The sequence below is a fragment of the Marmota monax genome, unplaced genomic scaffold, assembly GCF_021218885.2.
Source record: "Marmota monax isolate L192 unplaced genomic scaffold, Marmota_monax_Labrador192_F-V1.1 WCK01_AAM20220418_F8-fsc00007, whole genome shotgun sequence".
In the NCBI taxonomy this organism is placed as follows: domain Eukaryota; kingdom Metazoa; phylum Chordata; class Mammalia; order Rodentia; family Sciuridae; genus Marmota; species Marmota monax.
In genome coordinates this window covers 21,147,577-21,158,273 of record NW_026692781.1, presented here as the reverse complement: position 1 = coordinate 21,158,273, position 10,697 = coordinate 21,147,577, and the positions used below count along the sequence as shown (strand labels likewise).

The 10,697-nt window shown below is 36.0% G+C and overlaps 1 protein-coding gene across 1 annotated transcript; it reads right to left on the bottom strand.

Annotated features, from left to right (window-relative positions):
- Window positions 1-715: 715 nt before the first annotated feature.
- LOC124094575 (rho GTPase-activating protein 12-like) lies at window positions 716-4,682 on the bottom strand. The gene is given in 3 exon segments (XM_046447441.2): window positions 716-3,801; window positions 3,804-4,136; window positions 4,139-4,682. Coding segments are annotated over 3 exon segments (2,442 nt in total). The 5' UTR covers window positions 4,533-4,682; the 3' UTR covers window positions 716-2,086.
- Window positions 4,683-10,697: the final 6,015 nt, after the last annotated feature.

Sequence of the window (10,697 nt, the reverse complement as noted above, 5' to 3'; positions counted from 1 at the left end):
TTAGAGTTCATAAACAAGTCTGGATGGTGCCTGGCAAAATGCCAGAGGGAGTTGTTTGAGAAGTAACAAAAGCGAGCCATTAAGTGTGGAGATTCCTTATTGGTTGACTGATGTATCTAGTTTATGCTAATTAGATAAGCTGTGTGGAATGTATAAATACTGCTCCTGTCCTGCAATAAAGGGCTCCCACTCCCGCTGTATCAACGTACACAAGTTGTTCGTCACCCCCCCCCCCCCCGGTTATTTTGCCAGCCGTACTCCAGCAAACAACATCTGTAAGCAAATATAAACATTCTGACTTGGGATTTTTTTCTTCCCACCCCAAACAATCTGCCTTGTTATCCATTTAACAAGATCACAAAAACAAACACAATATTTTTATCACATGACTCGGGAGAGGTTTTTAGACAGATCATACAAAAAAATTTTTTTTTTGTTCCCAAGGAAGGCAATCTGTAAATTGTAAATGCAATCCTAGGAAAAAGAATCTTGGTTACAAATGATCCACTTTCAAATAATGACGACGAAAAATAAAAAAGCATATGTTGGGAAAGGGGACGTGCTGGTATGGTAAGGAATAGAAAGGTATGAAATGAGAAAAATATATTTGCCACAGGAAATATTGGATTCAGTTGATTTTTTTTTTAAATGAGGTATAGGAGTATGTCAGCAAAAGAAAAAAAAAAACCAAAAAATTAAGAACTGAAATGCACATTTCCAATGGAAAAATCTCTAAACCTCTTAGAGTTTTCTTTATTAGACATTTCATATACAGCAGTTAATCTAGAAAAATACATTTAAAAAAATTTTCAACAGACCATGCTCCCTGTAACAAGACCTTCCAAACCCTGTTTTATTATACAAATCAATTACATTAGTAATGTAAAAAGAAATTCTCAAATTTAGCAATGTTATTTTCCAACCAAGATTCATCTAATTTACACATGAATTTCCACTATTCAAACTGGAGAGTTAGAATTCTGTAATAAATTTTTCTAATGTAGTCTGTACATATTAAATAAACTAAAAGGATCCTCTTGTAGTGCATTTACCATTTAGCAAGTCTTTTCAGTATTTTTCCAGTACCATTCACATTACAGTGATCTGCCTGTAAATGTTATTAAGATCTAAAAGTGCACACAGTTGTCATTCCCAAATAATGGTCTCCTTCTGGAGGAAACCTAATATTCACAGAAAAGATTACCTATATCATGATTACAAATGTAGGGTTAGCATGTATTCTGAGACTATACAACACAATTATATACATAAGCTAAGACATTAAATCTTTGGCCTATATTTACATCAAATAATGTCTGTTTCCACAGGGTCATACCAAGAATTCAATATGGCACTAGATATAATTAGGATTGTTAGCTACAATTCAGTATGGTGAGGCAGTCCAAAATACCCTGAACTGACTTATGCTAAATGAAACTCCAGTATATCACAGTGTTTTAAGCAATATTAGTGTGCTGCCAAACAAGTAACTAAGATATCCAGTAAGGATGCTGTGCAACACAGGAAAAGACAGCAAGCCTTCATGGAGGGATTATATCTGGGTTATAATTAATTTTAATATTTAGACTGCCACTGCATGCAGAAACCCTGAAAAAGAAACACACAGTTTTCAAAATGGATATACTTCATTTTGTTTTAAATGCCCAAGAGTGTCTTTAAAATAACTCCCTAGTAAGTATTATTCTATCAAGTCAAGAACTTAAGGTCATGAGAAGAAATTCTACATTATCCAGTTTGAGGGGGAAAAATGTAGTTTTTCTTATCAAATTATCCAGTGTATTTGACTGGTTATTCTACGTTTTCATTTTTACTAAAATTCAGAGTATTAAATGCAAACAATCAAGATAAAATGAATCAAAAATTACACACAGTTATATCACCTTGCAACAAAGCAGCAAACATGAGGGCCTAACAGGCATCTTCTCTCTACCACTTCCCTTCTGATCCCTCAAAAAAGTGCAAAATCAAAGAGTCACTGCTTGGTCCAAAAATAAAATACATTGTATATAAAGATGTGAAATTTGATGGAATCCAGCTTCTATTCCCCAGGTTGTCTTCCAAAGAATCAACGTCCAAAGATGGAATTTAATTCTAGAAGAATTAATTCTACAATCTGATTTTGGTACACAGTATTAACTGCTGTATTACCAGTCTCTTTCTCTGGCTTTAACAGAGTGGGACCAAAAACAATTGCTATACTTTGATCGGTCATCCGGTTTTTTTCTCCGTTTTCTATAACTCTTTTGAGGTGTCTAAAAAGAATCTGCATTGTATCTTGATTTGGCTTTGGCAACTGTCTGATCAGGTCCTTAACAGCAGCAACACGCTGTCTTGGTTCTTGTTTAATTGCATTAACAAAATCATTAAAATGATTAAATGTAAAAAGAGGTTCTGGTAATTCTCGAAAAAACATTTTGAGTGCTCCAGTGATAACATGAATGTCTTCCCATTTACTATCATTCAAGTCCAATTTCTCATCATGATTGACTGCAAATCTCAGCTTCTGGACCACTGCAAGGTTGCCACTCACTCTGTAGATTCCGTCAACATCCAAACCGTGTTCTTCAACATGTTCAATACGTAAGTTCACAAACTTTGGCACTGTTCCATTCTCTCTCTGACACAGATTAGCAAGATTGGATCCAAACACCTGATCTTTAATATAACCTTTTTCACGAACAGCTTGCAAAGTGGGGAGTCGTGTAAGAAACTTCTTTAAATTCTTCTTGTTTTTTTTTTTTTCCTGTTCTGAAGAATCTATGCTAGATACTTTCATGGAACGAAGTTTTTTAAGATCCTTCTGGTCTTTTTCTTTATCCGGCTTTTCTATTACTGGTGAATCTGGTACCTCCTCTTCAATTCTTTCATCAGTTTCTACTGCCTGATTACTGATAGTACTACTAAGAACTTTAAACCAATCATTAATAACAGCATCATTATCAGATTGAATTAGCAATTCTGTTCCTTGACGAGTTTTCAGCTCAAATACATTCTTTTTGCTTGATTTATCCTTTGATGCCATCTCAATGGTTGCCCCTCTGAGATCCACTGTGAACTCTGGTTTGGGCTGATTACTCCCAAACCAACTTGTGCTACTTCCTTGAGTTTTGGTAAAAAGTAAAGATGAACCCTGCAATAGTGCCCAAGAAGACAACCAGTTCTTTCAAACCTTTTTCCCATGTTCAGTAATTTTTGTTACATTTAATAATCCATATTTCTCTTGACCCTTGTCATTGGTGTCCAATACAATGGTGCTATGTCTCCATTTTGTTAATACTATTGGTTCTTGCAGCCGCCTGTCCAAGCTCCTACTTTTAATTATTTCTCTTTGCTGCTGGGCTGAAGGATTGTATTTTGCTAATTCCCATTCCGACCGAGATCCATTCGCACTGTAGTAATACTGTCTACCTTGATCGTCAACATGCTTGAGCCACTTTTCATTAGTATAGTCACTGGTATATGAGGTATGCTCACGTTCATCCAACTCTTCTGACCAACCCCTTGGAGGAGAACCACACTGACTATATGACTGGCTGTAACAAGTGCTGTGGTAGTTTTCTTCTGATGAAAGAAGCTCTTGATCTCCTGGACTTTGGAAAGCTTTGCTTATGTTTGCATCCCAAGTCCAGCGGGGTGGCTTCCAAGTTCTTTCCTGTGTTCCTCGGTTATAGTAGTAACAACGCCCTGAACTATCTTTATGAGTTTCCCATTCTCCATTAATCTGAATTGCTGGGCTCCCAGGAAGTGGGGGGACAGCAGACTGGGATATTTTCAATTCTTTAGGTTAGCATACACAGGAGAGTCTGGCCTTCCTGGATTTGGAGGTGTAGTTGCCCTTATCTGTTCAGTGGAGCTGCTGCTAAGCTCATCTCCAGATTCAGAATCTTGATGGATTCTTTCCGAGCCTTCTCCTGCTGAATCACAAGACTGTTCCTGGGAGAAGCTAGTTTTCTCAATGTCCAAGAACTCTGGACCAGGAAAGTGACCAAATAAGCGCGTCCTGTTTTGGCTACAAACTTTAGGAGAATGTGAGTCACTGTTAAACTTTCCATTATTATGGGTCAGGTTCAGACTTAGATTGAGAGTTGGACCTGGATTATAATTGGGTCCAAATTCTGATTGGCATCACGAATAAGACCTGTTCCTTGAACAGACCACAATGGCTTCCCCAAACTTGAAAGCTCAGGCAATTTGTTCACATTTTCTGTCGATCTCTGAAGATGTAGACTCTGCATCCTTTTCATAGAATTATTTGGCAGTCCAACTGCCTGCTTAATAGGAGGCATTAGAGCTTTGCGGGTGACCTCCTTAACATATTGGGCTGGCACGTAAAAGGCTTTAGAATTCTCATCTGGTTTAACTTGCCACCAGTCATCATTGGTCTTTTTCACCAAGACGTACCGCTCCCCTTGTTTTATCACAATCTTTCTGTCCTTGGCTTCATATTCATAATCATATTCCACTTCAATATACACTTGTCCTGGAACCATCTTCCCACTTCTGTCAGCCATTTTTATTCAATATTATTCACCTCTCAAAAAGGATGGCATGCCACATCATGGCTTTAGGACTTGCTGCATTAATATAGTATGTTACTTAAAAGGAGATATAAATATCCAGCATTACATTTAAATGGAGGGCCCCGCGGCCTTGCGGCGGAAGACCCCTTCCTCAGCCAGCACGGTGGGCGCGGAACACCTAGGCGAGCCTGGAGAGGGTTCACTGGGCCGCCTCGGCCGGCGCGTCCCTGCAGCCTGGTCTCTCAGGGAGGGTAAGTTCCAGGGCACGTCGAAGCGCGCTGGCGCCCAGATTTATTATTGATGTCTTCAACTAGATTTTAATATTTCTGAGAAATTCTAGTAGTACTAACCTGGGAATCAAGTCTTAACACACTAAACTCTGGTTAAAATTTAAATCTTAAATTTAATATTTAAACTATAGCAGAGCATATGACTCAGAATATGGGGCTTGCTCTCCCCAAGCTCCTAAAGACTATATCATTTGTAGGGCTGTTGTAATTTATAACCACAAAATTGATACCTTCAAATAACAGAAGTTTATTGTCTCACAGTTCTGAATACAAGAATCCAAAGCCTTTATGTTGGCAGAGTATACTTCCTCTGAAGAGTCTAGAAATTTATTTCTCATCTCTTCCAACTTTTGATGGTTCTAGATATTCCTTGGCTTGTGGCAATTTCTTTCCCATTTCTATCTCTGTGATCATATTGCTTTATCCTCTACCTCTCCTCTATACAAAATTTATAAGTATGCTTATCATTGGTTTTAAAGCTCACCTAGATAATCCAGAGTAATCTCCTTGTGTCAATATTCTTGAGTTAATTGCATCTATAGGGGGGAAAAAAAACCTAAATGTTCCTTTTCCAACTAAGGGACCATTCATAGGTTCTACAGAAAAGGCATCTTTTGGGGGCCACCACTTAGTTCACTGTACTATACTCAAAATTTACATTTTCCCCATACACAAAACATATTCACTCCATTCCAAAATCTTCCAGAGTTTCAACCTATTAAATGTCCAACTCTATGTCCAAAATTTTATCTAAATATAATCAGTTCAAATGCTCTAATCATCTAAATCAGATACTGGTGAGACTTTGAATATAATAAATCTTGGGGCAAAATTCCTTTCTGTCGTTGGACCTGTGAAATTAGAAGATATAATGTTGTAAAAGGGATGTGACAAGTCACAAACATTCTCATTCCAAAAGGGATAAAATGGAAGGAATAGAGTGGTAATTAATTCCAGGCAAGATCAGAACCCAGCAGAAAAAATTCATTTAGATTTCAAGGCCTGGGGATAACCGTTGGCTTGGTGGTCTCCTTTCTGGGCCCATGTATTTGCTTGCTGGGCCTCTGCAATTGAGAGAGCTCTATGGGCTCTGCCCAAGAAGCAGTTCTGTAAGCCTTTGCATCCAAATTTGGTGGCTTGGCAGGTCTCTGCTTTTATGCTCCTACCTTCAGGTTCTGCCTGTAGTTTTAGAGTTCTCTGTTGAACTCTGTATGGGTGTCTCATTTCCCTGTGTCATTGTTTCTTTTTCCTGAAGCAAGGGATGTTTGCAGTCACATAACAATATTACCCTTTTCCTTCTTATGGAAATTTGGAAGCCTAAACCTTTTCTTTTGATTTTTTGTTATTTTTCTCCCTGTCAGTTGAATTGCAAAACTTCTATTGATATAATATTTTTAAAAACCTTTAACTTCTCTGTGTATGTCAAGGGATTCATACAATAAGACAGGAGAGTCATTTATAGATTGTTCTTAGGTGATTTCCTCTCTTTTCCTAACTTCTACTGAGATGGTTGTGGGATCTATTAGCTATACACCTAATCTCTTCAGTCAATGCTTGCCTACCTCACATTCAGTCTCTCACCAGAGCATGCTTTCCTGACAATGAATTTAATTTTAGTGTCTTTGGAAGTATGAATAGGTTGAGAATTTTTCAAATTCTGGTTCCTTTTTGCTTAACATTTCTCCATTTATCTCCTTCTTGCATTTTACTATGTACAAAAAGAAAAAAACCCAGCCACACTTTTCAATACTTTGCTTGTATTTCTTCTTAATTAAATGATCAAATTTACCACATTATGTTTTTGTTGTTAGGTGTCTCCCCAAAGGTCATGTGTAAGACAATGAAAGTAGGGTTAAAGGTGAAATGCTCAGGTTATGTGACCTTAACCTAATCAGTGCATTGATTTTTCTGATTGGATTAACTAGGTGGTAGCTCTAGGCAGGTAGGAAGTGGCTGAAGGAGTTGGGTAATTAGGGGCATACCTTTGAGATATATATATATATATATATATATATATATATATATATATGGAGAGAGAGAGAGAGAGAGAGAGAGAAAGAGAGAGAGAGAGCCTGTGGTGATAGGAATCTGTCTCTCTGATTCCTGGTGCCATGTTCCTAGCTGCTTTCTTCTACTACACACTTCCACCATGCTGCTCTGCCTCACCTCAGACCCCAAGGAATGGAGTTAGCCATCTAAGGATTGAGACCTCTGAAACTGTGAGCTCCAAATAACTTTTCTTCCTCTATATTGTTCTTGCTGTGTCTTTTGGTAACAACAGTGAAAATCTGATTAAAACAATCACTTAATAATTTTGCCCTCTGTCCAATCGTAGGACATAGTCAAGCCACGTCGTCTTCTCTATGTGACAAGAGTCAGCTTTCCTTCAGTTTCCAGTGGCATTTTCCTCATTTGTTTCTGTTCCCTTACCAGCAGAAACTTAAGCACAGCTTTTCTTGTAATTATATTTTATATACTAAAACTACCAATTATTTAGTTTCATTTACTTGCCGGATAGCTGAGGTCAGAAAAGGCAATGAGCCGCCCTCAATTTTGTCTTGCAGACAGTGTAGAAATCTTGTTAGAAATTATTGTTTGGAATTAGAGAAATGCAAATCAAAACTATACTAAGATTCCATCTCACTCCAGTCAGAGGGACAATTATCAAGAATATAAGCAACAATAAATGTTGGTGAGGATGTGGAAAAAATGCTGCACTCATACATTGCAGGTGGAACTAAAAATTGGTGCAACCACTATGAAAAGCAGTATGGAGATTCCTCAGAAAACTTGGAATGGAATCACCATTTGATCCAGTTATCCCACTCATCAGTGTAGACTCAAAGGATATAAAATCAGCATACTTTAGTGACACAGCCACATCAATGTTTATAGCAGCTCAATTCAAAATAGCTAAACCATGGAACCAAACTAGGTATTCCTCAACACATGAATGGATAAAAAAGTTGTGGTATATATACATAATAGAATATTACTCAGCTTTAATGAAGAATTAAATTATGTTATTTGTCAGTAAATGGATGGAACTGGAGTAAATCATGTTAAGTGAAATAAGCCAGTCCCATTTATTAATTCTAGAAGTTTTCTGGTGGAATTTTTGGATATTCTAAGTATAGAATTGTGTTTTGGGCAAATAGTAATATAGTTGGAGTTCTTCTTTTCTTTTTTGTATCCTTTTAATTTATTTCATCTGTTTAATTGCTCTAGCTAGAGTTTCAAGGACTATGTTGAATAGAAGTGGTGAAAGAGGGCATCTCTGTCTTCTTCCAGTTTTTAGAGGAAATGTTTTCAATTTTTCTCCATTTAGAATGATGTTGGCCTTGAACTTAGCATAGATAGCTTTAACAATGTTGAGGTATATTCCTACTGTTCCTATTTTTTCTACCGAAGGAGTGCTGTATTTTTTCAAGTGTTTTTTTCTGCATCTGTTGTGATGATTATATGATTCTAAAGAACCAAAGGCAATTTTTTCCTCAGATATATAGATTCTAATTCACAATAGCAGGGAAAGGGGATGGGGAGGGCTAGATAAGAATAGAGATGCATTGGATTAGACAGAGTTAAGTGAAGGGAGGGGAGGGGATATGAGGTAGGAAGAATAGTAGAATGAATTGGACATTATTACTCTATGTGCATATATGATTACATGACCAGTGTAACTCCACATCACGTACAATCAGAAGAATGAGAAGTTATACTCCATCTATGTATGATGTGTCAAAATGCATTTTACTGTCATGTATAACTAGTTAGAACCCTCTCAAAAAAGACATTACTTCTGGGATATCATTTCTTGTTGTAGTTGAGAGACGTCTGAATTTACAGAATGCATAGTAGAGGATTGGTGGCAATAGAAATTTGCTTGAAAGGAACTGTTAATGTTTAGTGGTTTGGGCAAGAGTCCCCCAAATGTTCTTTTCTTAAAAGGTTACTCCCGTGGATAGTACTATCAGGTGGTGAAACCCTTAGGGGGTGAGATTTTGTGGGAGATCCTTAGATCACTGGGGGTATGCCTTGAAGAGATTGTGTGTCTCCGGTATCTTCCTCTCTTTCTGTCTCTCTTTGCTCATTTTAGCAGTTCGTTTTCTCATGTTCTGCCTTCAGTTTGTTTTCTCATGTGCTGCCTTCATTGGCAGCCCAAAGAAAATGGGGCTTCCTGACTATGGGCTAGAACCTCCAGAACTGTGAATCAAGATAAAACTTTGCTCTTTATAAATTAGTTGTCTGAAACTTTGCTCTTTATAAATTAGTTGTCTGAAGTATGTCATTATAGTAATACAAAACTGACTGATGCACTTACTGTGCTGAATTATAACAAATCAATCCTGGTAATTTGGGTACAGTGAAATTTACTTGATGGAATGCTACTTAGTTCCCAAGGATCTCTTTCAGAATGATTATACCAGGTGATTATATGGGATTCCCATGAGTTCCCTTATGCTTCTGAGCCATGAAAAAATAGTTGTTGCTTTGAGGGAAATCAATGAATTAATATTTACGTATGTCTATATAAGACTAGCAGGAATGGTTGAAATTATGAACAAGGACATAATTTATTTTCCAAACAATCATTATTTGTATAAGGAGTTATAAATGTCATTTTTCAAAAATTTTGGTATATATCCATGCAGAAATGTAACTAGTGATGTATGTATGTATGTAAACAATATATAATATGATTTATAGTCTAAATTTATCAGACATCATATCAGGTTACATATATGATATTTTACATTATATATTATGTTTAATCAACTCTCAGTGATCCAAAATGAATAATCTAAGAACTAGTAGAATTAAAATTAATTATTGGAATTACACCTTAAATTACTTGGAATAGGGGGGATAAAATGCTAATTGTTTGAAGTAGAATATTTTATGTGTTCTTCCAAGATGAATCTCTAAGTTCTGATAAGTCTTCCTGGTTTTAAGTCTCTGATTCTATGGATGTGATTTTGCTTGGAAAAACAAAAACAACTTAATTTTTTCCTCATTTATTCTTGTTTAAAACAAATATATACAATAACTATTTATTTAAAAAATCAGAAACAAGAATGATCTTTATAAAAGGAAAATAAACCCTATTCGATACTGCTGAGAGATAATAACTGAAAACACTGTATAATTTTCTATACTTTCACATGTATATTCACTTGGCACTTTGTTCACAATGTTGTTGGGGATTGTCATTTAGTAATACAAAACTGACTGATGCACTTACTGTGCTGAATTATAACAAATTAATTCTGGTTATTTGAATACAGTAACATTTACTTGATGGAATGCTACTTCATTCCCAAGGATCTCTTTCAGAATGAATTCCATTACCAGGTGATTATTTGAGATTCTAAGATGAATCTTAGAATAAAACTTTGCTCTTTATAAATTAGTTGTGTGTGTGTTGTTGGGGATTGAACCCAGAGCTTTGTGCATGGTAGGCAAGTGCTCTACTGCTGAGCTATATCCCCAGCCCAATGATGTCATACTTAACCTGCTTTTTAAATATATTTAAATTTTTTTAAAAAATATAAATATCTTTAAAATTTTTTAAAAAGTACTTATCATTGTGAACAAAAGTGCCAAGTGAATATACATGTGTAAGTATGAAAAATTATACAGTACTTTCAGTTACTATATCTAAATAGTGTCCAATAGGGTTCATTTTCCTTTTATAAAAATCATTTTTGTTTCTGATTTTTAATAAGTAGTTATTATATGTATTATTTTATTTATTTTTTTTTTAATTTTTTATTGTTGGTTGTTCGAAACATTACAAATTTCTTGACATATCATATTCCACACTTTGATTCAAGTGGGTTATGAACTCCCACCTTCACCCCATACA